The following is a 27441-nucleotide window of genomic DNA, read 5'->3' on the forward strand; positions in this document are numbered from 1 at the left end:
ATCTGTTGCGTTCACACACACACACCCACAGAGAAGATACCCCCTGACCAATCAAAACGAAAGAAATTAAAATGCTACATCCAGTAGGTGGCGGTATATACACCATAAGTTTATAGAAGAAGAAGAAAAACCCACCCTCTTGATTTAAAATACTTGTACTTACAGCACAACGTGTATGAGCTTTCAACATAGCTTGCCCTAATGCACCAAAAAAAGTTCACTCTTTTTTGGGAAGATTAGAAAAAATTTTAGAGCATGAAAAGATTCAGTATTGGGTAATGTCAAACGGTTGTACAGCCAGATTTTTTTTCGATGCAGAAAAAGGAGACGTTGTGCTTTTCAAGTTCTTGGTCCCGGGTCACATCCACTGGAGCCGTGCTACAGAGACCGTAACTTTTGGCGAGGGTGACTGGAAAAAGTTCAGAAAATGGTGTAAGGATTTTGACTACATTGTTAGAATGGACTTCTTTCCCCCGGATGCGTACAGGCGTAAATGGTGCAGTACACCTGCAATGTAAATACCACATCAGCGCAACAAATTTCTCCAAGAACCAGGTTTCACTGCACTGTGTTGCTGTATTAACCAGTGACGACACACCTGATAACAAAGAGAACTGTAAAGTGAGGTATGAACGAACCAGCTGGCACGATCTACAATGCTACTTCCAACAAGTCGATGAACTATTCCAAAAATTTGGAAGAAGCAAAGAAACAGCGAAAATAAAAGTAAGGCTAGAAGATCTCTTCTGAGATCATCAATATACTACTCTTGAGCAGAAACTCCACCTTCTCCAAGACTCCTTCCGCATGACATATAAAAATGAGTCTGACTACATATCGAGTCAAAGCACTCTGAGCATCAACAAGCAATCAGCCCCATTTCTACAACTCTGATGCTACCCTGGATGATGATGTGACCAGTTCGGGTTTTGAAGACGACGAAAAACTAGGAAAAAGAAATCTGACCTTTCTGACAACGAACAATGAAACCGTGCGGTTACGGGAGAACTGTGGGACAGAATTATCCAACAAGATCTGAAGGACAACTGCCACGGCTGCGCTATCGATCATCCGAGTCAACTCCAACACTCGTGTTTGTTCGGTCCTGACGAGTACTATCTGCACCTAAACACCTACAGATTGCTGAAAAAACTGTTTAAACCATGGTTCAAATACACGTTGGAAAGAGGTCTGAAATCGTGTGGTATCAATCACACCCCATCCCTGGACAAATTCAAGGTATCGCCGACGCCATTGTGTGTGAACGGCGAGACGAGTCTCACATCAAAACCGTGCTGAACGAGGTCAAAGAGAAAACCAAAGACGTTTTCAATGAGCAGGTGTACGAAGACGTTGTGGACTACTGGACCTTTCACTCATCTCTGGAACCCGCTGACCCACCGCATACATGGGGAAACTTCAAAACACGCCACGTCTATTCTGACTGCGAGAAAAGCTTGAAGTCAAACAAAACAAAATGCTGAAGACATTCGTAAATAACGTGTGTCCTTTACACACTTGTGTGCATCAAGTTTTATCTTACACGTTTTGCTCAAACGTTTGAATGTAAAACTAATCCTGTGTCTAAACCTGTGTGCGATGTAAAATTGCTTAGAAAGGAAAATGTCACTTTGATTGAATATGTAATACCATGCTCACGTGTTCTGAGATAAAATGCTTAATCTACACTTGCGTTTGATCATTCTTGTCTTGACACTCGAAAATGACTGAATGATTGATGAAGAATATATATTATACGCTGTCAGACCCTGGCTCGTACGGTGGCATTGAGAGTTTGCAAAGAGCTATTGTTGAGAAAATCGGTAAAAGAGCTAATGACACTGAAATAAAAAACTGGTTAGTAGAGCAGGATGCGTACAGTCTACATAAACCAGTATCTATAAAGTTTAAAAGGATTTTGTCAAGAACATCGCTGAACAATGGCAAGCTGATTTAGTCGATATGAGCAACCTGTCAGAGAGTAATGACAACGCGAAATTTATGATCACGTTCATAGATATTTGCTCCAAATATGCCTGGGTACGTGTGTTACGAAACAAGACCGGACTCGAGGTAACTAAAGCCTTTGATTCCATTCTAAAGGAAGGTAGAGTCACCAGAAAACTACAAACTGACCAAGGAAAGGAGTTTTTTAACAAAAATTTTCAGACATTAATGAAAAAACATGCCATTGTTCACTTTGCTATGGGTACGGGGCTAAAAGCAAGATGTGGACTGCAATAAAAAGATAAAGTTTGTAATAAAGTTTTGTGGGGTTTTTTGTGAGTCATGGTTCAAACGATCATTGATTTTGAAATGATTTTTAACAGCCTCAGATGTTTTAGCGCCCCCTCACCTCTCCGGAACGGTTCCACAAATAAACTCGTTTGAAATAAAACAGCCGGAGACAGAGGTTCTGTCAATGGGATGTAGTTTAATAGCGTTTTTAAAAGCTCCACGTCTAGAGAAGGTCATCGTACGCGACGGTGTACGTCAGGAAGCCCGGACATCACACAGCAGCTCAACGCACCGCAGACGATATTCATGTCCAGGCCGTGACATGCAACAAGTAGCTGTAGGAATGATCCTGCAGCACGTTGTATGAGTGAACGTCGGCGTACTGCCAAATCCCTAAGCAGTTTTCTGGGCTGAGATGTGCTTTCTGGAAGTCGCAACAGTCACGAACAAGGTCTCGCATGAACAGGTAATCGGCCATGACCAACAGAGCCTGCACGTTATCAGTGGTGACTCGAATCTCCTTGGTGTAGATGTAGTGGATTATAAGCTCCATGATGTCGGGAGATACATTCGTCATGGTGTACACCTTCTGCTCCGAGCTGCTCCCTTTCGTGAACAGGGCTCTGGAATATCAGGAAGAGGAAACATATTAGGAACAATAGTTTGCTCTATAGTCTGGAAATCACGAATTGGAATCCTGATGATGATGATGTGAAAGCTGTAGTTTGAGAGAGTTTAAACGGAGGGCGTGTCTCTTGGCCTGTCAATCAGAGTAACCCTAGCCGATCAAGTGTGTTCGCTCAGGTACAGTACAAACACGAGATGATGTACAATGGTGTTGATGATGGTATTAGCGACCAACTAAAGAGGATCTGTGTATTTACAAACACTGTACGTCAGTGAATTATTGTAATGTCAGTGCATCACGAGTTGCTATGGTGATGATGTGAAAGTTTTACTGAATTTCCTATCTAGTTATGAACTGGTTTTATTTTACTCTACTTATTAGCTACTGTATTATATTGTTTTTTTTATTACTCAATTTTCTCTTTTTAGACACATCATTTCACCCTTCACTCATCTGCTGTATAGTTTTGCCCATTAGCTAACACTTTGAAGAATAAATGTGATTGGGTTTTTCCTTCCTTTTACCGGAAACACGGGCTGCGCGCACAGAGGATGATCTTATGGACCTTGAATTCCACCTCGTCCACTCTGAGGACCACGTCACATAGCTCCTCCTTCAACCGCATTTTGTTCAGCACACCGCACAGTGTCATGGCTGCACTCATCTCTCTCTCAGAACTCCTATCCGACCTGTAATTTTCTTCTAAAAGGCCGGGATGATGATGAGCGTTCACACAGAGCTGTTTTATAAAGACCGGAACTTCTAGAATTCCAGCATCACGGAATTCCAGCATTCTTAGAATCAGCTCTTAGTGAAGGATCTCAGAATCAACGGTAGCTTCTCTTATTTATTTATTTATTTTTAAGGGACATTGTTTTTATTATTATTATTATTATTATTATTATTATTATTATTATTGCTGTACTTTTTATTTATCGGAGAGAAGCCTGTGAAATAAACCCTCTGCTTTACGTCACTAAGCTGTGGCCTCAAACTACATGACTACATGATTTCATGATTAGTGTTTAATTTAAGTTGCCCAACATCAAACACAGTATATTATAATGACATTGATATTATAATAAACCTGGAAGCACTACATTCACCTGGCTGAATATATTACAAAACTTTACAGATTTTATTTTTTACATTTTTACTTGTAAAAAAAAAGAAAAGAAAGAAAGACAAAGAATTCTCATTGTTTAACATACAGCACGCCATGTTTCCTCTTGCTGCAATCAGTCTTAACTCTTGAAATGCAAAAGAACTCAACAAAAATAATAAATGAATAAATCCAGTCATTAAATCTAGCACTTAGATAATAAAAACTATTCTACAGGAGGCTCAAACATGAAGACAAGAAATTCACATTTAAGTGTCATACAAAAGATTGTTAAAAAAAAAAAAAAAGAACACATTACAAGCATCTTTAAAACAATCCTTGAGGTGATCAGACGAGTGCGTCCAGTCTATTCAGTTCAGAGGTGAGCCCTGCGTTTGTATGATGTTTAATGTAAAAGCCGCACAAGTTAATGATGTTAATCCGTTTTTTCTTCCGTGTTTAATGTCACACCGTGACGTACTCACCCTGTGTTTCTGTTTACACCCACACGCTCATTGCAGCCAGTCGATGTCTTTTCTAAATCAGAACAAAAACAAATCATATCGTCTATCTAATCATCTATCTATATATTCATATTCCTCAACAATACTCGCATACCTTCCTCTGTTCTTCTTCCATGTGTGTGATGGGGAAAACGTGACAGTGTTTTAGAATAGAAACTGGTCGTGTTTAGAGCATGCACAAGTACTAAACCGATTTAATTCTGTAATTACACGGAGCGTAGTGTCCGCTCTAAGGGATATATTCAGAGTCCGAGACTTTTTATTTCTGTTACTGATATGACAATAGAATGAGAAAAAAGGTACACAGACCAGCTACATCAGATCACACACTGTGTCGTGTTTGTAGATTATACTTACAGAAAGCAGATATTTGTAAAGCAAGGCAGCACACAGCAAAGACGCATTCAGTCGGTAAGAGAATGACGTGCAGATCCACCTTACGCTGGCCAGTTTCTATTTATAAATGGAAAAGAAACGAAATTGTAGTTCTGTGTGTATATACATTAAAATGGACTGGTTTCAATAACATTTTTGCGATTAATATGTCAGTAATTTCACACTAATGTTTCTACAGTGATCATGGACTATAGAGTTGACTCACGCGCTTTTGGGATCAGCTCCACTATTAACGCAACTGCGTTCACAAGGACCACCACCACTGAGCCATGAACACAACCAAATGAGATAAAGCTGTAACACAAAGACATGACAATTAGAGAAAACATTCACTTTTCCCTTTTAACTCAGTTTGTTGTTTTATAAATATAGAATAACGGTATTTTATGGCCTGAATGTAACTCGGACATATCCTGATTGAGACAGAAATATCGTCATACTTTGACAGAAAATAATTTTGTACTTACGTCGCTGTGTCCCGGTGCTTCTGGAGTCAGATTCTGGACCTGTGGTGATTAAAGCGAAATCAGTGAATTTATATGAGATCTGTGATAGTAGAAACAAAACCTGTTCCTTTCTGTAGAATCCAGTACACGTTTTCCAATTCCGTATAAATAACAATGCACTAGTGGCACCCCAAACCTGCACAGCAGTGGTAATTGAAACGGTCAAAATCAGACCCTTTCAGCATGACCTTCACAACTATGCACATGGACGCCACATTTCTAGCTGTCTAACCCATTAAATGACTCATAACTACTGATGAATAGCTTTATGAATTATAAAACAGAGAGAGAAATAGTTTGTATATTTTGTAAAACCTTATTTTGACAGATCTAGGTCAAAGGTCAAGATCATCATCATCAATTATATTTAAGTTGACAGGTCTTGACAGGTGTAGGTCAAAGATTAATATCGGTGGTCCTTCATATAGATCCGTATGTTCAACATTTAAAGATGATGTTTTAAAAGAAACGGGTGTTTCGTCCATAATGGTAAAATAGAAAAATGGTTGTAATCCAATGTGTAATACATCGGTGGAGACACACTGAGTACATTTCTGTTCCACAGTCTATAAGGATCCCACACCATTAATGTAGAGTGACAAATGTACATACACCCTCTGTGACTATATTACTTAAGGTTTAACATTTTTATTTTGTGATGGCAGCAAGACAAACGGTCGAACATTTGATATCTGGTGATTTTAGAATTAGGCCACAACTGTCAAATGTGTTTTGTGAATGGCTTTGTCAGGCAAAGAGCACGATGGCATGGAAATATTATATATATATATATATATATATATATATATATATATATATATATATATATATCAGATCAGCAGTCTGTCTTTACCCTCTCCTGATCTGGAGTGAAAATGATTACTTTTTATTTCCTTGTATGGGTTTATGACAGTGAGCAGTCATATACACTATAAGCCAAAGGTATAGAAGCTGTCGACTTATTTTTAAAGGTTCCAGAATAATTTAACAATTAAGGCATATTTCCAAGAGAACAGAATATATTAGACATTTAGTGTAAACTAGTGTAAAAAAAAAAACCAAACTTTGAAATATTTCAGTGAAAATATTTTTCCATATTGAATACGTTATATTAGAAATGATAGTACAGTCTTTGCTGATCAGTTACCAACTCATACTTTATAATAATTTGTTTAGGAGCATCTGAAACTGGCAAATAACTTTTATTGCATTTAGGCATACAATAAAAGTTAATAAACAAATCAGGAAGAAATGACTTGTACACTACTGCTGCGGATATTAAGTCAACCCATTTTGTTCAAACTTCAACATGATCCATAGAGTAGCAGAAACTTATGGCACCTTATGAATACCATTTGAAGGATTAAGTTGAATAGTCACTTACAGTTGCAAAGACATGTCCTTGTGCAGGCTCACCTTTGCAGCAGCATTGGCCCCTCTTCTCCCATGTCAATGTATAAGAAAAGGCAAAAAGTAACATAAGATATATAAAAATATATTTATAAAATATAAGACATTATAAGGAAGAAACATAATATTATTTACAAAGGTCTGCCATTCAGCCCTCTTAAGTGTAAGAGCATTATCAGTATTGTACGGCAGTTGGGACAGTAGTTAGCTTTCAGATGTCAGATGAAAAAAACTTTTTGAGTCACAGTGCCAAAGTACTGGCAGAATATTTTGATCCTTATTTTTCAGCCTGAAGGACTGGCATTTATTTGATAGACAGATGGCACAGCCATATACTTGGTCAGAGGATTTTAGGAATTTCTTTAAGAAAGGTTAATTGTTTTTGTTCTTTTATCATAGCTTCAGTTTGTATACTTACTTTGGTTAGTGACTTAAACTGTTTAATTAGGTGGTGACAGATTTCGTTAACAGGGAATGATGATAGGTGAAGATTAAGTTGGTATGCGTGTGCAAAGTAAAACTGTCTATATGTATATTTGTCTGCTATGTATCTGTTTAAGCACAATTGTAATAGTGATATAAAGAGAGAGAGGTACCCATTAATTAATTCATAGAACCCCTTTCTACCTTTTCAAGTTCATTTTACATGTTTCTTTTCAAGCATTGTGTTCAGACATTGCAAATCATTAGTCTGAAGGTTAAGGGTTCCTTAGATTTTTGCTTCTTCAGCATCAAAAAAAGTCTAAACATAGACTAAATTCAGAAATAATATAACTGCCTGGTTGTGATCAGAATAAAAGGCAACGTGTAAGGTGACTTAATTCCCAATGAGATTTCTCTACGTTCTATATGACCTTCCTACAGTATATGCCATTAAGTCCTAGTTTCCAGCCATCATTACAGCACGGGAGAGGAAATCTCGTTCATCAGATGTGAGATGTACATCTAGACAATCTGATAACAAACTACACGAAAATTTATGTTGAGAAAATTCAGCTTGCTCTTTGTTCCCAAATAACATTGGACCAGATCCACAGTTTACATCATCTGCCCCCACGTATTTAATCTGTATTACAATTACTGAACAAGTTAGAGGAAGTGAACGTGTAGCTTTACTGTTCATTGGCACTTTATTGTATATTTAGATCTCTCTTGATTCATTTTCATATTCAGGTTTTTTTTAATATTCATTTTATTATTATTTTTTATGAAGTACCTTCAACATAGGAGAGTCTGGCAACTAACATAACGTATGAATGTAGGAACATGGATTTTCACCATGCGCTCCACCGGCATCCTAGTTGAAAAGAAAGTCAAACATGTTAAATCTTCAAAGGTCAGACAGTGCAGGAGTAAGGAAAATAAAAGCACATCACCTATTTAGATTATGATTAAGTTCACATTCAGTTTAGAAATGAAGCTCATGTTAAGGCTATTTCCTCCAGAGATGTCTCCAGAAGAAATTGATGACCAATTCCCTAGGCATTGTGCCTCAATTTAAAATAAATACTCACATGCAGATACAGAAAGTATGATATTGTGCACAGAGGCAAGATAGACAGGAATATTCGAAAGGAAATTGATCTATTTAACATATCTATTTAAATACTTATTAAGATTACTGTGCTAGTAAGAGTTCCTTACCAGCTCCTGACTATGGCTATCACAGATAGTTGTGTGTTCATGTAATTTTGTGCAGATGCATGTTGTAGTATTGCGTTTATGTTGTCTGTGAATCTGGTCCATCTCTCATAGGATGCATTTGGGTGTGTTAATTAACCACTAATAAAGTTTACTGATTTTCATTCACGAAGCTCAAGCAGGTCATTCCTGCTGATATCTATATTACTACTTTCCACGCCATGTCTTTATCTCCACCACCTTTCAAACAAAGTGATGCCCATGTATTGCCTAACCCTAACCTTACTGAGTGTACCTCCTCACAGTCCTTGTGGACAGGCTGAACTTTACTCAAACCCTTATATAGGAATAGTAAATGGGTGTGTGATTTCATAAAAAGAAAAGTAGGTTCTGTGTGCATACGAAACAGCGAAAGACCATTTTCTGAAAGGAGTCGCATGAAAAGACTGTGAATCGCTAATTCTGTGCCAGTATTTGGACTGCTGGGTGCCAAACCTCATGAAATGTGTCTCTGTTGCTGTAAAGTTTCCAAGTAATAATTATACATCCATTTTCCAAATTGTTTATCCTACACAGGGTCAGGGTAATCACTACTCATAATAAAGTGAGCATTTTCATTTAACAATATCAAGGTCAAACTAAATAAATAAAAATTGATTTCTCTACACACTATGGCAGCACCTGACTTCACATTTATATAAAACTACGGGAAATAAAGATTATGTATAGCTGATGAAGCTTCTTGCTGTATTCACATAGATCCCTCCCCCCAACCACCCCCCACTGTGTGACCAGGTTTGTTCAATTAAGCAGTACAAGAAATCAACACCCTTGATATCATTTTGGTTTAAAGCCCAATTTCACAACAAAATTTTATTTGAATATTTTTGCTTTACGTAAAAAATCATATCTGGGGTTAGAATTTAGTCGAGGCAAAAAATGTAAATATAATATTCATAATTCTGTGCAACTACATGAGAACTAGAAGGACATTGGACTCCAAATTGCTGAATGATTTCATTAAAAATGAGCAAAGAACCAGCCAAGCTGCCCAAGTTAAACATTTATTAGAAAGTTTGAAAGTACAAAGGTGGAGTTGTTAACTTTACATCGATTTCAAGGAACAGAAAGACATAGAAAATATGAACATGTGAAAGATTAACACATCTTTATGCCAATTCCTCTTCTTCCTCATCAAACTCGCCCTCCTCTTCAGCTGTGGCATCCTGGTACTGCTGGTACTCAGATACAAGGTCATTCATGTTGCTCTCTGCCTCAGTGAACTCCATCTCATCCATTCCTTCTCCTGTGTACCAATGTAGGAAGGCCTTTCTCCTGAACATGGCTGTGAACTGCTCTGAGATGCGCTTGAACAGCTCCTGGATGGCTGTGCTGTTGCCAATGAAGGTGGCAGCCATCTTAAGCCCTCTTGGTGGGATGTCACATACAGCTGTTTTGACATTGTTGGGGATCCATTCCACAAAATAGCTGCTGTTTTTGTTTTGCACATTGAGCATCTGCTCATCCACCTCTTTCATAGACATGCGGCCCCGGAAGATAGCAGCCACCGTCAGGTAGCGGCCATGGCGTGGATCACACGCCGCCATCATATTCTTGGCATCAAACATCTGTTGTGTTAGTTCAGGTACAGTGAGCGCACGGTACTGTTGGCTCCCCCTGCTGGTGAGTGGGGCAAAACCAGGAATGAAGAAGTGCAGACGAGGGAAGGGCACCATATTGACAGCCAGTTTTCGCAGATCAGCATTGAGCTGCCCAGGAAAACGGAGGCAGGTGGTTACACCACTCATGGTGGCAGAAACAAGATGGTTGAGATCGCCATAAGTGGGAGTTGTGAGCTTTAAAGTGCGGAAACAGATGTCATATAGTGCTTCATTGTCAATGCAGTACGTCTCATCAGTGTTCTCCACCAGTTGGTGCACAGACAGAGTGGCGTTGTAGGGCTCCACCACAGTGTCTGAGACTTTAGGAGATGGCACAACACTGAACGTGCACATGATACGGTCGGGATACTCCTCACGGATCTTGCTGATGAGCAGCGTGCCCATGCCTGATCCGGTGCCCCCACCCAAGGAGTGAGTGAGCTGGAAGCCCTGTAGGCAGTCACAGCTCTCAGCCTCCTTACGCACAACATCCAGCACCGAGTCCACCAGCTCAGCACCTTCAGTATAATGGCCTTTGGCCCAGTTGTTTCCAGCCCCACTCTGACCTGTGAAAAGTGGGACAATAAGGCTAAATTACAACATAAAGGCACCACAAACATGCCATTTTAAACAATTAAAGTGATCTATATAAAAATGTGTGCTTAATACATCCATTACTATCCAAAAGAAAATATCCAGATCTTTCAATGCATTTTTTGGAACTTTCTAGATACACCTTAAGAAATATAAGTTGTATACTTCGGTTGTGACCTATATATCTAAAACGAGAAAAATCTAATATTCAATTCTTCATTCAATGTCACCTTGCATTTCTTTCCCTCATTTCTCTAAATTTGCATTATATTGGGGTAAACTGGACCCTCTGCCTGCATTCATCCACTCATTCAGCGTTGCTTATGAGCATAAAAAATGTGACCCAGACACAAGATTTAATAAATAAAAAGTTGCGTTCATGTTGGGTAAAATATTACTTTAGGGCAGATATTTTACATCTGTATCCAGCCATCTCCCCCCACCCCCAACTAGACGAACATTTTATTTCAGTAGCACTTTAAAGGCCATGTAAGAAATACCTAGTTTACATTCAGGGGTTCAACAGGACAGATGAACAGTCTTACAAAATTTTGAAGGATTCTGAAAAGTACAACTTTGCTAATTCATGTATTTAATCATTTAGGAAGTCCTACATCTTACTTGCTCAAAAACTCCCTAGATATCCCAGATCTCTTCATAACCCCTTAAAAACAAAAACTCATGCATTCATGCACTGCACATGTTTGACAACAGCTTGTCTAAAAAGGCATTAGGTAAGTTGTTTGCACAATACTGAATTCTTGTGAAGGATCTGAAGACAATATGTAAAGGGAATGGGACTTATTTCAGAGTGAAACTGCATATTTGGGTTTGGGTATGGAGATTAGCAATCAGAATTTGACTGGCTTACAGAAACTGGGGATGTCTTTGCACAAAAAAATTGATTATTATTATTTTTATTTATTTTTTTAACCATCCCACCATTTTGCCAAAATTCAGACACAGGGGGGAAAAAACCTAAACAAATTTTTTTTTAAAAATCACAATGTGATCAGTACACCCAAATCATGCACAATATGACAAAGGAGATGAGCAAACAATGATAAAAAAAAATTACATTTTTATTTCAATCATTAAAAATAAAATGAAATATAAATGTCACCCACCAAACACGAAGTTGTCTGGTCTGAACAATTGTCCAAAAGGACCAGATCTTACAGAGTCCATGGTCCCTGGCTCCAAATCCACCAGTACAGCCCGGGGAACATACTTTCCACCTGTTTCACCACAGGACACACTTTCACTACGGCTAGTTAAGCATTTAAGGTGAGCAATTAAACTTAAAAATTAAGCTTATTTGGACACAAGGTAAAGCTATGAATAGCCGGGTTTACCAGAGGCTTCGTTGTAATACACGTTAATCCGCTCCAGCTGCAGGTCACTGTCACCGTGGTAGGTACCGGTTGGGTCGATTCCGTGTTCATCACTGATCACCTCCCAAAACTACAACAGCATCAAATTACAAAACCAGACCGTTATTATAGTCAATGTTTACTACAGCATGATCATAACGTTAGCAAGCTAGCTCGAGCAGCGCGCGCAGTCAAGTCATCGGCAGCAATTTCAAATAAAAACAAACAAACAAACAAACAAAAAAGACGCTATTTTCGACCTAAACCCTTAAATAAACAAGAGAAAAGTAGCTTAAATAGTTAACCCATCGACAGCTGTTGCTGTGTAATATTCTTGTTGCTAAAAGAATAACCCAGACATTTCCAACGACCACTTTTTTCCCCTTGAAGTTAACCAACTAATAAAACTAAACGGTAAGAATTGTAATAATATTCATGTTTTAAACTTACTTTTGCACCAATCTGATTCCCACACTGACCAGCTTGCATGTGAACGATTTCCCTCATTTTTAGACGCGTTTACTAAACACAAACTGTGAACTCAAACACACTCGTCCTTACTCTCATAAACGTGTTGTGTCACGGATTGGCCACCAAAAAAATGCGTTCCGTCTCTATAGTGACGGGAATTCTGATTCGTTTTTGTGAATCAGATCAGACTCAACTCAGCTCGCCAATAAGAGCCGACTCTTTCGACTCCAAATGGCTCAATGACATTTTTTCGATATTTGTGAAGGTTGTTCTTTGTCCAACTATGGCTGAAATTGTTTAATGAAATCTAACTCCACCCTCCAATTAACAAAAAAACAAACAAAACGTTAGATGGCATTATATACTGTACAATGCATTTGAATGTCTGTTTCAGCAAGGGACCACACATGTACATCCATAAAAACAGTAAGCATCCCTGCACTGTTGTTGTGTTCTGTTTTATCTGTGCTTCAGTATGAAGATTTATTTCCATTTATCCTGCTACGTGCATTAACTTCCCTCAGACACATTGAGTCAAACACACCATTCGTGCAAACAAACAGCTCAAATGATGAAGACATTTTCATGGAGGTATTTAAGCAGTTACATTGCCTATATCCATTAAATAAATTTAACATGCACACAGAACCTACTTTTCTTTTCATGAAATCACACACCCATTTACTATTCCTATATAAGGGTTTGAGTAAAGTTCAGCCTGTCCACAAGGACTGTGAGGAGGTACACTCAGTAAGATTAGGGTTAGGCAATACATGGGCATCACTTTGTTTGAAAGGTGGTGGAGATAAAGACATGGCGTGGAAAGTAGTAATATAGATATCAGCAGGAATGACCTGCTTGAGCTTCGTGAATGAAAATCAGTAAACTTTATTAGTGGTTAATTAACACACCCAAATGCATCCTATGAGAGATGAATCAGATTCACAGACAACATAAACGCAATACTACAACATGCATCTGCACAAAATTACATGAACACACAACTATCTGTGATAGCCATAGTCAGGAGCTGGTAAGGAACTCTTACTAGCACAGTAATCTTAATAAGTATTTAAATAGATATGTTAAATAGATCAATTTCCTTTCGAATATTCCTGTCTATCTTGCCTCTGTGCACAATATCATACTTTCTGTATCTGCATGTGAGTGTTTATTTTAAATTGAGGCACAATGCCTAGGGAATTGGTCATCAATTTCTTCTGGAGACATCTCTGGAGGAAATAGCCTTAACATGAGCTTCGTTTCTAAACTGAATGTGAACTTAATCATAGATATAATCTAAATAGGTGATGTGCTTTTATTTTCCTTACTCCTGCACTGTCTGACCTTTGAAGATTTAACATGTTTGACTCTTTTCAACTAGGATGCCGGTGGAGCGCATGGTGAAAATCCATGTTCCTACATTCATACGTTATGTTAGTTGCCAGACTCTCCTATGTTGAAGGTATTTCATAAAAAATAATAATAAAATGAATATTAAAAAAAACCTGAATATGAAAATGAATCAAGAGAGATCCAAATATACAATAAAGTGCCAATGAACAGTAAAGCTACACGTTCACTTCCTCTAACTTTCTCTATTTCCACTGAAATATTTCAGAGAAAGGTTATTTATTTATTTATTTATTTATTTATTTACACTACTTTACACTAAATGTCTAATATATTCTGTTCTCTTGGAAATATGCCTTAACTGTTAAATTATTCTGGAACCTTTAAAAATAACTCGACTGCTTCTATACCTTTGGCTTATAGTGTATATGACTGCTCACTGTCATAAACCCATACAAGGAAATAAAAAGTAATCATTTTCACTCCAGATCAGGAGAGGGTAAAGACAGACTGTTGATCTGATCTATATTATATATATATATATATATATGTATATATATATATATATATATATATATATATATATATATATATATATATATATAATATTTCCATGCCATCGTGCTCTTTGCCTGACAAAGCCATTCACAAAACACATTTGACAGTTGTGGCCTAATTCTAAAATCACCAGATATCAAATGTACGACCGTTTGTCTTGCTGCCATCACAAAATAAAAATGTTAAACCTTAAGTAATATAGTCAGCAATATATTATGGACGAAACACCCGTTTCTTTTAAAACATCATCTTTAAATGTTGAACATACGGATCTGTGTGAAGGACCACCGATATTAATCTTTGACCTACACCTGTCAAGACCTGTCAACATAAATATAATTGATGATAATGATCTTGACCTTTGACCTAGATCTGTCAAAATAAGGTTTTACAAAATATACAAACTATTTCTCTCTCTGTTTTATAATTCATAAAGCTATTCATCAGTAGTTATGAGTAATTTAATGGGTGAGACAGCTAGAAATGTGGCGTCCATGTGCATAGTTGTGAAGGTCATGCTGAAAGGGTCTGATTTTGACCAGTTTCAATTACCACTGCTGTGCAGGTTTGGGGTGCCACTAGTGCATTGTTATTTATACGGAATTGGAAAACGTGTACTGGATTGTAAAGAAAGGAGCAGGTTTTGTTTCTACTATCACAGATCTCATATAAATTCACTGATTTCGCTTTAATCGCCACAGGTCCAAAATATGACTCCAGAAGCACCGGGACACAGCGACGTAAGTACAAAATTATTTTCTGTCAAAGTATGACGATATTTCTGTCTCAATCAGGATATGTCCGAGTTACATTCAGGCCATAAAATACCGTTATTCTATATTTATAAAACAACAAACTGAGTTAAAAGGGAAAAGTGAATGTTTTCTCTAATTGTCATGTCTTTGTGTTACAGCTTTATCCCATTTGGTTGTGTTCATGGCTCAGTGGTGGTGGTCCTTGTGAACGCAGTTGCGTTAATAGTGGAGCTGATCCCAAAAGCGCGTGAGTCAACTCTATAGTCCATGATCACTGTAGAAACATTAGTGTGAAATTACTGACATATTAATCGCAAAAATGTTATTGAAACCAGCCCATTTTAATGTATATACGTACAGAACTACAATTTCGTTTCTTTTCCAATTATAAATAGAAACTGGCCAGCGTAAGGTGGATCTGCACGTCATTCTCTTACCGACTGAATGCGTCTTTGCTGTGTGCTGCCTTGCTTTACAAATATCTGCTTTCTGTAAGTATAATCTACAAACACGACACAGTGTGTGATCTGATGTAGCTGGTCTGTGTACCTTTTTTCTCATTCTATTGTCATATCAGTAACAGAAATAAAAAGTCTCTGACTCTGAATATATCCCTTAGAGCGGACACTACGCTCCGTGTAATTACAGAATTAAATCGGTTTAGTACTTGTGCATGCTCTAAACACGACCAGTTTCTATTCTAAAACACTGTCACGTTTTCCCCATCACACACATGGAAGAAGAACCGAGGAAGGTATGCGAGTATTGTTGAGGAATATGAATATATAGATAGATGGTTAGATAGACGATATGATTTGTTTTTGTTCTGATTTAGAAAAGACATCGACTGGCTGCAATGAGCGTGTGGGTGTAAACAGAAACACAGGGTGAGTATGTCACGGTGTGACATTAAACACGGAAGAAAAAACGGATTAACATCATTAACTTGTGCGGCTTTTACATTAAACATCATACAAACGCAGGGCTCACCTCTGAACTGAATAGACTGGACGCACTCGTCTGATCACCTCAAGGATTGTTTTAAAGATGCTTGTAATGTGTTCTGTTTTTTTTTTTACAATCTTTTGTGACACTTAAATGTGAATTTCTTGTCTTCATGTTTGAGCCTCCTGTAGAATAGTTTTTATTATCTAAGTGCTAGATTTAATGACTGGATTTATTCATTTATTATTTTTGTTGAGTTCTTTTGCATTTCAAGAGTTAAGACTGATTGCAGCTAGAGGAAACATGGCGTGCTGTATGTTAAACAATGAGAATTCTTTGTCTTTCTTTCTTTTTTTTACAAGTAAAAATGTAAAAAAAAAAATAAAATCTGTAAAGTTTTGTAATATATTCAGCCAGGTGAATGTGGTGCTTCCAGGTTTATTATAATATCAATGTCATTATAATATACTGTGTTTGATGTTGGGCAACTTAAATTAAACACTAATCATGAAATCATGTAGTCATGTAGTTTGAGGCCACAGCTTAGTGACGTAAAACAGAGGGTTTATTTCATAGGCTTCTCTCCGATAAATAAAAAGTACAGCAATAATAATAATAATAATAATAATAATAATAATAAAAACAATGTCCCTTAAAAATAAATAAATAAATAAGAGAAGCTACCGTTGATTCTGAGATCCTTCACTAAGAGCTGATTCTAAGAATGCTGGAATTCCGTGATGCTGGAATTCTAGAAGTTCCGGTCTTTATAAAACAGCCCTGTGTGAACGCTCATCATCATCACGGCCTTTTAGAAGAAAATTACAGGTCGGATAGGAGTTCTGAGAGAGAGATGAGTGCAGCCATGACACTGTGCGGTGTGCTGAACAAGATGCGGTTGAAGGAGGAGCTATGTGACGTGGTCCTCAGAGTGGACGAGGTGGAATTCAAGGTCCATAAGATCATCCTCTGTGCGCGCAGCCCGTATTTCCGGTAAAAGGAAGAAAAACCCAATCACATTTATTCTTCAAAGTGTTAGCTAATGGGCAAAACTATACAGCAGATGAGTGAAGGGTGAAATGATGTGTCTAAAAAGAGAAAATTGAGTAATAAAAAAACCGATATAATACAGTAGCTAATAAGTAGAGTAAAATAAAACCAGTTCATAACTAGACAGGAAATTCAGTAAAACTTTCACATCACCACCATAGCAACTCGTGATGCACTGACATTACAATAATTCACTGACGTACAGTGTTTGTAAATACACAGATCCTCTTTAGTTGGTTGCTAATACCATCATCAACACCATTGTACATCATCTCGTGTTTGTACTGTACCTGAGCGAACACACTTGATCGGCTAGGGTTACTCTGATTGACAGGCCAAGAGACACGCCCTCCGTTTAAACTCTCTCAAACTACAGCTTTCACATCATCATCATCATCATCATCATCATCATCATCATCAGGATTCCAATTCGTGATTTCCAGACTATAGAGCAAACTATTGTTCCTAATATGTTTCCTCTTCCTGATATTCCAGAGCCCTGTTCACGAAAGGGAGCAGCTCGGAGCAGAAGGTGTACACCATGACCAATGTATCTCCCGACATCATGGAGCTTATAATCCACTACATCTACACCAAGGAGATTCGAGTCACCACTGATAACGTGCAGGCTCTGTTGGTCATGGCCGATTACCTGTTCATGCGAGACCTTGTTCGTGACTGTTGCGACTTCCAGAAAGCACATCTCAGCCCAGAAAACTGCTTAGGGATTTGGCAGTACGCCGACGTTCACTCATACAACGTGCTGCAGGATCATTCCTACAGCTACTTGTTGCATGTCACGGCCTGGACATGAATATCGTCTGCGGTGCGTTGAGCTGCTGTGTGATGTCTGGGCTTCCTGACGTACACCGTCGCGTACGATGACCTTCTCTAGACGTGGAGCTTTTAAAAACGCTATTAAACTACATCCCATTGACAGAACCTCTGTCTCCGGCTGTTTTATTTCAAACGAGTTTATTTGTGGAACCGTTCCGGAGAGGTGAGGGGGCGCTAAAACATCTGAGGCTGTTAAAAATCATTTCAAAATCAATGATCGTTTGAACCATGACTCACAAAAAACCCCACAAAACTTTATTACAAACTTTATCTTTTTATTGCAGTCCACATCTTGCTTTTAGCCCCGTACCCATAGCAAAGTGAACAATGGCATGTTTTTTCATTAATGTCTGAAAATTTTTGTTAAAAAACTCCTTTCCTTGGTCAGTTTGTAGTTTTCTGGTGACTCTACCTTCCTTTAGAATGGAATCAAAGGCTTTAGTTACCTCGAGTCCGGTCTTGTTTCGTAACACACGTACCCAGGCATATTTGGAGCAAATATCTATGAACGTGATCATAAATTTCGCGTTGTCATTACTCTCTGACAGGTTGCTCATATCGACTAAACCAGCTTGCCATTGTTCATCGATGTTCTTGACAAAATCCTTTTAAACTTTATAGATACTGGTTTATGAAGACTGTACGCATCCTGCTCTGCTAACCAGTTTTTTATTTCAGTGTCATTAGCTCTTTTACCGATTTTCTCAACAATAGCTCTTTGCAAACTCTCAACGCCACCGTACGAGCCAGGGTCTGACAGCGTATAATATATATTCTTCATCAATCGTTCAGTCATTTTCGAGTGTCAAGACAAGAATGATCAAACGCAAGTGTAGATTAAGCATTTTATCTCAGAACACGTGAGCATGGTATTACATATTCAATCAAAGTGACATTTTCCTTTCTAAGCAATTTTACATCGCACACAGGTTTAGACACAGGATTAGTTTTACATTCAAACGTTTGAGCAAAACGTGTAAGATAAAACTTGATGCACACAAGTGTGTAAAGGACACACGTTATTTACGAATGTCTTCAGCATTTTGTTTTGTTTGACTTCAAGCTTTTCTCGCAGTCAGAATAGACGTGGCGTGTTTTGAGGTTTCCCCATGTATGCGGTGGGTCAGCGGGTTCCAGAGATGAGTGAAAGGTCCAGTAGTCCACAACGTCTTCGTACACCTGCTCGTTGAAAACGTCTTTGGTTTTCTCTTTGACCTCGTTCAGCACGGTTTTGATGTGAGACTCGTCTCGCCGTTCACACACAATGGCGTCGGCGATACCTTGAATTTTTTCCAGGGATGGGGTGTGATTGATACCACACAATTTCAGACCTCTTGCCAACCTGTATTTGAACCATGGTTTAAACAGTTTTTTCAGCAATCTGTAGGTGTTTAGGTGCAGATAGTACTCGTCAGGACCGAACAAACACGAGTGTTGGAGTTGACGCGGATGATCAATCGCGCAGCCGTGGCAGTGTCCTTCAGATCTTGTTGGATAATTCTGTCCCGCAGTTCTCCCGTAACCGCATGGTTTCATAGTTCGTTGTCAGAAAGGTCAGATTTCTTTTTCCTAGGTTTTCGCCGTCTTCAAAACCCGAACTGGTCACATCATCATCCAGGGTAGCATCAGAGTTGTAGAAATGGGGCTGATTGCTTGTTGATGCTCAGAATGCTTTGACTTGATATGTAGTCAGACTCATTTTTACATATCATGCGGGAGGAGTCTTGGAGAAGGTGGAGTTTCTGCTCAAGCGTAGTATATTGACGATCTCAGAAGAGATCTTCTAGCCTTACTTTTATTTTCGTTGTTTCTTTGAACTATTCCAAAAATTTGGAAGAAGCATCGATTTGTTGGAAGTAGTGTTGTAGATCGTGCCAGCTGGTTCATTCATACCTCACTCCAGTTCTCTTTGTTATCAGGTGTGTCGTCACCGGTTAATACAGCAACACAGTGCAGTGAAACCTGGTTCTTGGAGAAATTTGTTGCTCTGAGACCTGTGACAGAGTTGATACAACCCAGGGGTCTGATGTAAGCGCTTCCCTGCATCTGAGCTACTGGCTGGTGAAGCACCCGACCGCGGGAGTGGTACAGTCATTGTCTACCCCTTCGCCCCTTATAATTTCTGGAGGGGCAACGGCCCGAAGTCTGGCCTCGGTGTGCCAAGCGAGGGGGCTGGGTGAGGGTTGGCTGACGAAACCTTTCTGGGCGTTGTGTTCTTGAAATCGGCTGTGGTATGTACTGAGCCGTATTTGATGCCCTAGAGGGTCTCTGTCTAATGGGGTGTTCACGACGCAGACTAGCAAACTGTTGTCTGGCCTGTGTAACCTGTAGGCTGCGCTCCTTGCGGTGCAGCCGGGCCAAACAGTTCCCCCCGGAATAAGCGGGAGAGAGTGGAGGACTCTCCTGCAGGGTTCCAAAAGTGGAGACTGGGCCAGCCATATTTGGCGTCAGGTGAGGGTTAACGAAGACATTAGCCTTCCCAACTCCCTGATCATATAGGCGAATGCCTGCAAAGAGGCGTCACTCAGGCTGTGGGCAGAAGGGTCAACCTTCAAAGTCTGCAATGTCTGGGACAGGGCCAGCATAAGGTGTGACATGGAATTCCCAATACATCCCATACGTGCTGCTATGTCATAGCGTCTCACAATGAAGTCATCTGTTAACCGGCACTGTGGCCGGGGGCAGCGTGCATTGGGCCGAGATGCTTCATCAGGTGATACCACAAGGGCGGCAACAGCCGGCTCTATATTGGGCATGCGGTCAAGGCCATGGTCCGATGCATCCTGCATATTAGCTAGTGCTCTACAGTCTGTCTGTAGATGAGGGAAACGTCTGGGGTCTTCCTAGCACCTCTGCAGCTCCCCGATATATGGAGCTGAGGGTGGGACACAGAGCTGCGGACTGAGAGGTCTTCCTGAAAAAGGTGCTCTGAGGAGTCACCTGGACTGGTGCTGCATCTAACCCTAGATGTGCCAAGGCCATTTTTACCACAAGCCTGACTGATGTCTGACTGGTCTCCGAGTCCTTCAGTGTACTGTGGCTCGTCCCCTGCGAATTGGGATGAGATGAATGGGAGCTCTCACCTGCCCCCTCCTCGTCATAACCTCTCCCAATAACTAGGCTCTCCGAGGCTCTAGTGGAGAGTGCATCCTCCTCCTGGGTCTCAAAGGCTGGTGGCAGTATTGGAGGCAGCACCCTGGGGGGAGACTGCAGTGCAGCTGCAGCAGGACCACTAGCAGGCTGTGCACTGGGTGGTTGCAGATTAAGGAGGAGAGACTTAATCTCTGCAAACTCAGAAACCAAGGTGTCTTACAGCGCTCATGAGAGCTGGGAGACATGGCCTGTGTAGGATGCGGTTGAGTGCCCAACCTGCCCTCTAGCTGGGCCAACCTGGCTGCCCGTGCTGCTAAGCTCATGGAGCTGCAGTTCATGCATGCCATCTCCATCAATCCCTCTCTTAAGTGGTGTGATACAGTGCAGTTAAGAGCAAACACGCTCACACTATAGCCAATAATTAAATAAGTTCAGGAACTAAATCACGGGGGACGAAAACAATCACCCGTTTCATTGAACCCCAATCAGGGGCGTTGTGTAGCCTATCCTGCCACAACAAGTCCATCCATCCATCTTCTATACCGCTTAATCCTTTTCAGGGTCACAGGGAAACCTGGAGCCTATCCCAGGGAGCATCAGGCACAATGCGGGGTACACCCTGGACAAGGTGCCAATCCATCACAGGGCACAATCACTCACACATTCACACACCCATTCATACACTACAGACACTTTGGACTGCCACAAGAAGTCAATTATGAGAATTAAAGAATAACAATATTGGGGAATGATCCCTCTATGATCACTATGCATTGTGATGCAATTTGGAGCAGTTAAGAGCAAACACGCTCACACTATATCCAATAATTAAATAAATTCAGGAACTAAACCGCTGGGACGAAAACAATCACCTGTTTCATTGAAGCCCAATCAGGGGTGCTGTGTAGCCTATCCTGCCACAAGTCAATTATGAGAATTAAAGAATAACAATATTGGGGAATGATCCCTCTATGATCACTATGCACTATGGTGCAATATGGAGCAGTTAAGAGTGAACACGTTCACACTATAGCCAATAATTAAGTCAATTCATGGACTAAATCACGGAGATGAAAAACAATTCAGTGAAGCCCAATAGGGGTGCGTTGCTTACCGACAGCGCGTTTTCAAAAAATGAAACAACCAAAATCGTGGGGAATAACTCCACGATACGTATAAACAGAAATTTACTTGAGGGGATTCCAACCCGACTTCAATTATTTAGCGTTGTATCAGCGTTAAAGCGAGAAACACCAAACTGAAAATGAACCGTAAACTGCCGCCTGTCGAATTAGTGCGTGCCCACTCCTAAACGGCGTTGATAGCAGAGTCACTCACCTTTTGCTGGATAGCGTACTATCTGAAGTGAAATAATCACAAAAAAAGAGGCTAACTGCAGTCTTTGGAGGACGAATGTTCGTAGCTCCAACCCTACTTCGGGTTACAAGGGTGCCTGCACTCCTGAACCTGCTTACCAACAAGAGGAGATTGCTAAGAGGTCGTTTCTGGGGTGAACGTGCCTTTAGTACCGGGTCAAAAGGCACACGTCACCCAGGTCACAAGTAACTTTGTTGATATAAACACTCGACCTGCACGTCCAGGTGCAAAGCAATCTGGCGGTCAGTAGAAATTAAATAGAACCTTAATTAAACTGTTGTTAAAACCTGTATAAGAAATTTACATTCACCTTACTTGATTGAAGCTTTTATCTATAATGACTTACAGGAGATAGGATCCAAATGAGCAGTTACAGGTCTTGCCCAAGAGTCCAAGAGTGGCAGCGTGATGGTGCCGGGATTTAAACTATCATTCTTCCAATCAGTAGCCCAATGCCTGAAAAACTTTGCCAACACTGCCTAATACAATATTACCTATGCCTTCATGTCCAGTTATTTATAAGACACAATGGCATTTGCAGAGTTGTTTGTTGGTATAATGAATAGCAACATAACGATATTACTGTATTGACTCCATAGTTGTTTTGTAGTTCGAAATAGTCAAGGGATTTGGTCAAAATATCTACAAATGACTGCATGAACTGCATTGAAGTAACAGGCCTCTTGGAGATGTTTTTGAATTGGATTGGCAAATTATTATGAGAGTAGCTTCCACCATGTGCCACCCCTATGCTCCTACTCCTGAGTCCTGAACCCTTACTTACATGCGCTATATGCTGTCTGTGTGTGTTTCAGAGTGGCTATAGTGAAGTATATCCCGTGTCTGCGTGTGCTGCTGTGTGTTCCTCAGAGGGAGATTCACTCTCTCCACAGTAGTTTTATATCTACCAGACTCTCCACTGTAACCACTCGTGCCTCAGATGTGTCCGGGAACTTGTCCCAAAGCAGCACAGGCAAATCCTACATCTCCTCTGTCTCCGACAGTGAATCTGTAAGTGTGCTGCTCTTTTACTGTGAGTTTAGGGATGTGCAGTAGGTGTTTAATCCAGGACCTGAGGAAAAACAGCTGGATTCTACACCTTAAGCATTTTTGCTTCATTAAATTATTATCATGCACTCATGCATTTCAGACTGGCTGTCAATGTCTTGTATTCTGTAGTTAGGGATCTGAACCACACAGATTACCAAGAGCAAATTCCTAGAATGTTTCTGTAGTAGGATGATGGATTTTTTATTTTATTTTTATTTTATTTTTATTATGTTAACATGTTGCTTGGAGAGTGTGGACATTTTGCATATATACAGTATTAAATTAGTTATGTATCATTTATACTATATATTCCTATTAAAGGAACAGGTTATTTATGCCCAGATTTATTTATGCCAGATGGGCTGGTTTGAGTATTGAGTAATCTCCTGGGATTTTCACACACACACAGTATCTAGAGTTTACAAAAAAATTCCAATGAGCTGCAGTTGTGTGAGCTAAAATGCTTTGTTGATGAGAGCGGTCAGAGGAGAATGACCAGACAGGAAGGTTACAGTAATGCAAAAAAAAACCAAAAAAACCAAAAAAAAACAACTCTTTACAACTGTTGTGAACAGAAAAGCATCTAAGAACACACAACTAGCTGTGAATGAGTGTGTGAATGTGTGTGGTCCTGACTTTTTACTACTTTGGAGCTGTTTGGAGTATGAGATCACAGTTTTATATTAATGTTGTGAATGGTTTTAATATATGTAGACCTGAAGTTCTTTGTTGTTGCTTTTAGGAGGGAAGTGACAGCATGGACAGTGTTACGATCCAGATCCCCAGAATTGTGGTCACTTCTGAGTCTGGCCTGATTCTGTATTCTGGGACTTGACATATCGTGTTATTGTAATCTTTGCTGTGTTGATAAATTACTGGTGGTTGTTGGTTCACATATTCATATTAGGTTTTTATTATTTTAAAAAAGTTATTAGTTTTATAAGAAGGTGGTAATATCTGGCTACCTCCGTGGAAAGAAGTAACCAACAATCTCCAACCCAACAATCTCCAATGTCATTTATCTTTTATTATTGTATTTTAGAATTGTACAGTTTGGTCCTAATTCTGCTGGATTTCTGCTGTGTTTTGTGTTTCTCTAAGGGTAACTTAATATGTATGTGAAAGTATGTATTGTACATCACATCAAACAGGAATTTATGTGGATTTAATGTTCTACAAATGTTCTGAAAATATGAATTATTTAATTTTTTTCACATAAAACATTCTTTGAGCATTCATGAGTTTTGATCCTATATATAGATTTCTAGATGTAAATAAATAAATAAATAAATAAAATAATCAAAAAACATTCCTGTATATGGAATAACAATTATTAATGAAAACATCACATCAAACAGGAATTTATGTGGATTTAATGTTCTATAAATGTTCTAAAAATATGCATTATTTTTTTTTTTCACATAAAACATTCTTTGAGCATTCATGAGTTTTGATCCTATATATAGATTTCGAGATGTAAATAAATAAAAAAAATAATAAATAAAATAATCAAAAACCATTCCTGTATATGGAATAACAATTATTAATGAAAACTCACAAGGAACTTATTATATATTGTGCCAAATTATGTGTATTTCTGCAGAAACATTAAATAATATATAAGCCTGTTGAATGAAAGAGACACAATGTGACTTTCTTAAACATGTCATGATATATACACTGATCAGCCATAACAGTAAAACCACCTGCCAAATATCATGTAGGTCTCCCCTGTACCACCAAAACAGCTCTGATCCATTGAGGCATGGACTCCAGAAGACCTCTGAAGGTGTGCTGTGGCATCTGGCACCAAGACATTAGCAGCAGATCCTCTGAAAAGATTTCATAGGCCATTCAAAATAATTAAAGACTTCACTGTGTTTCTGACTCAGTGTTACTTCTCAGACTGAATAAGAAATAAGAATAAGAAATTTTCATAAATTTCTTGATTGCTTTGGTTTTTCAGATATATTAAAATTCTATCTTTTGAGTGAAGGCCACTAGTGTCACCTTGTTAATCCGCTGAGGGTTGACAATTTGGTGAGTGCCACAGTAATCCTGGCCATATAGTTTACAGAGTAAGGTAGTGTGTCAACATTTTTGCTTTATGTTTGACCTCCAAACATGTGTTTGACAGGCAATGGATCTTCTGATGGCAGATATATGTGTGCACAGGTAGGTAAATAAGGAAAGATGGGAATAGTTTGATGTTTCACCTTGTATCTCTCAGGTCAGAGAGAGGAACTGAAGAAAGTGTGCCAGGCATATCAAGTTAAACTGTAAAAATATAATAATACAATAATAATAAATAAAAATTTAAATAAATCACCTTTTAGTAAACATTTGAAATTGACCTGGAAAGACATGACTTGGTTCCACTGGTTTTACTACGTGACTCATTTATAATTATTGTAAGGCTTGCTTTGGTCATCGTTTATTATTTAAAAAATCACATCCTCATATCATATGGCTTAATCTGAAAGTCTTTAATTTGATTTGGGATTAAGCATTGCCAGAGTTGTTAGTTAGTTCCCAATGTCTTAAAATCAGTTTTATAATCCTATTTAATTCGGAGATGAATGCATACTGATTGTAGAACAGATCTGACCTCCTCTGGCCAGCGTGTGAACTGCACACAATTTTGATTACTGAGGCAGTGAAAGCAGCGTGATGTCATTCAAATGACCTGTGTTTTCTAATTAAGCAGAATATAAACAATTTTTATTTTAAACAATTTTTAAGTAATTACAGTACAATTACAGTTCCATCCATCTATACCACTTATCCTTCCTTCAGGGTCATGGGGGAACCTGGAGCCTATCCTATGAAACATCGTTGCATACCCTGGATATGCATACCCTGGACGGAATGCCAATCCATCGCAGGGCACAATCACATACACATGGACATGCCAATCAGCCTACCATGCACGTCTTTGGACTGGGGGAGGAAACTGGAGTACCTGGAGGAAACCCCCACAGCATGGGGAGAACATGCAGAACACGTGAACACGTGAACATGTGAACGCACAGAGTCACGGTGGGAATTGAACCCCCGACCCTGGAGGTGTGAGGCTAACCACTAAGCTACCGTGCGCCCCTAATTACAGTACGTCTCCCAAACAAACCACTCTCCAATGCGAATCTTATATCACTGTATTTGCCTGGGGCGTTTCTAGAGTTTGATCACTACTGGGGCGCAGACCCCCCAAGAATTTTACAAAATTACTTAAAATTTTCGGGGGGGGGGGGGGGGGCATGCCCCCCAGGAACATCCATCCATCCAGCTTCTATAGCGCTTATCCTACAGGGTCACGGGGAACCTGGAGCCTATCCCAGGGAACATGGGCCACAAGGCGGGGTACACCCTGGACGTGGTGTCAATCCATCGTAGGGCACAAACACGTAGTGTGTAAGTGGGTGTGTGAATGTGTATGTGATTGTGCCCTGCGATGGATTGGCATTCCGTCCAGGGTGTACCCCGCCTTGTGCCCGATGTTCCATGGGATAGGCTCCAGGTTCCCCGCGACCCAGTAGTATAAGCCATATAGAAAATGGATGGATGGATGTATTTAGTAGTAGTAATCATTATTTATTTTACACTTTAATCATTGTTTAAAATGTGAATGAATGAATAGTGTTGAGTGTGGTTGTTTTAAAAAGCCCAAGTATTGTGGGTTTATTGTATTGGCTTAATGACGTCACCACCATGGCGTGTATTTGAGCTGTAAGTGCAGTCCATTTAGCCTGTTATGGAGCCTTAATTAACACCGAACGTAGGCAGTAAATAACCCTAAGCAGGGGTCACACTGGATTGCGTGGGCAATATTTCTTCCTCGCAATTGCCCTTTAAGCACTGCAGACGATGGGGTGGCTTTAA

The 27441-nt window shown here is 39.4% G+C and overlaps 3 protein-coding genes across 5 annotated transcripts; 1 reads left to right on the plus strand and 2 right to left on the minus strand.

Moving 5' to 3' along the window:
• Positions 1 to 2414: 2414 nt before the first annotated feature.
• LOC128605912 (kelch-like protein 10) lies at positions 2415 to 4900 on the minus strand. 2 transcript variants are annotated; one of them, XM_053621775.1, is made up of 4 exons: positions 4587 to 4900; positions 4454 to 4505; positions 3391 to 3568; positions 2415 to 2861 (listed from the first exon to the last, which is right to left on the minus strand). In XM_053621775.1, exons 3-4 carry the CDS (start codon positions 3528 to 3530, stop codon positions 2543 to 2545), a joined length of 459 nt encoding a protein of 152 aa, XP_053477750.1. In that variant the 5' UTR covers positions 3531 to 3568; positions 4454 to 4505; positions 4587 to 4900; the 3' UTR covers positions 2415 to 2542. The 2 variants fall into 2 exon arrangements, with proteins under 2 accessions (XP_053477750.1, XP_053477749.1); XM_053621774.1 differs by lacking the exon at positions 4587 to 4900 and having other exon boundaries at positions 3391 to 4580.
• Positions 4901 to 9496: 4596 nt separating this feature from the next.
• On the minus strand, positions 9497 to 12683 carry LOC128605911 (tubulin beta chain-like). The gene is made up of 4 exons (XM_053621773.1): positions 12524 to 12683; positions 12056 to 12164; positions 11828 to 11938; positions 9497 to 10672 (listed from the first exon to the last, which is right to left on the minus strand). Exons 1-4 carry the CDS (start codon positions 12578 to 12580, stop codon positions 9615 to 9617), a joined length of 1335 nt encoding a protein of 444 aa, XP_053477748.1. The 5' UTR covers positions 12581 to 12683; the 3' UTR covers positions 9497 to 9614.
• A 3214-nt stretch (positions 12684 to 15897) lies between these two features.
• Positions 15898 to 18402, plus strand: LOC128605913 (kelch-like protein 10). Of its 2 annotated transcripts, XM_053621776.1 has the most exons (4): positions 15898 to 15964; positions 16046 to 16097; positions 16971 to 17148; positions 17701 to 18282. In XM_053621776.1, exons 3-4 carry the CDS (start codon positions 17009 to 17011, stop codon positions 18017 to 18019), a joined length of 459 nt encoding a protein of 152 aa, XP_053477751.1. In that variant the 5' UTR covers positions 15898 to 15964; positions 16046 to 16097; positions 16971 to 17008; the 3' UTR covers positions 18020 to 18282. The 2 variants fall into 2 exon arrangements, with proteins under 2 accessions (XP_053477751.1, XP_053477752.1); XM_053621777.1 differs by lacking the exons at positions 15898 to 15964; positions 16971 to 17148 and having other exon boundaries at positions 15987 to 16097; positions 17701 to 18402.
• The last annotated feature ends 9039 nt before the right edge of the window (positions 18403 to 27441 follow it).

The sequence above is a fragment of the Ictalurus furcatus genome, chromosome 3 (genome assembly GCF_023375685.1).
Source record: "Ictalurus furcatus strain D&B chromosome 3, Billie_1.0, whole genome shotgun sequence".
Taxonomy (NCBI): domain Eukaryota; kingdom Metazoa; phylum Chordata; class Actinopteri; order Siluriformes; family Ictaluridae; genus Ictalurus; species Ictalurus furcatus.

Coding starts and splice junctions, on each gene's coding strand:
- LOC128605912 (XM_053621774.1), bottom strand. CDS start 3,659: ATGCTGGAATTCCGTGATGCTGGAATTCTAGAAGTTCCGGTCTTTATA. Junction 2,862..3,390: donor GCGCGCAGCCCGTGTTTCCG/GTAAAAGGAAGG, acceptor CTGATATTCCAG/AGCCCTGTTCACGAAAGGGA.
- LOC128605911 (XM_053621773.1), bottom strand. CDS start 12,580: ATGAGGGAAATCGTTCACATGCAAGCTGGTCAGTGTGGGAATCAGATT. Junction 12,165..12,523: donor GGAATCAGATTGGTGCAAAA/GTAAGTTTAAAA, acceptor ATGCTGTTGTAG/TTTTGGGAGGTGATCAGTGA. Junction 10,673..11,827: donor ACCAGACAACTTCGTGTTTG/GTGGGTGACATT, acceptor CACTTTTCACAG/GTCAGAGTGGGGCTGGAAAC.
- LOC128605913 (XM_053621776.1), top strand. CDS start 17,009: ATGAGTGCAGCCATGACACTGTGCGGTGTGCTGAACAAGATGCGGTTG. Junction 17,149..17,700: donor GCGCGCAGCCCGTATTTCCG/GTAAAAGGAAGA, acceptor CTGATATTCCAG/AGCCCTGTTCACGAAAGGGA.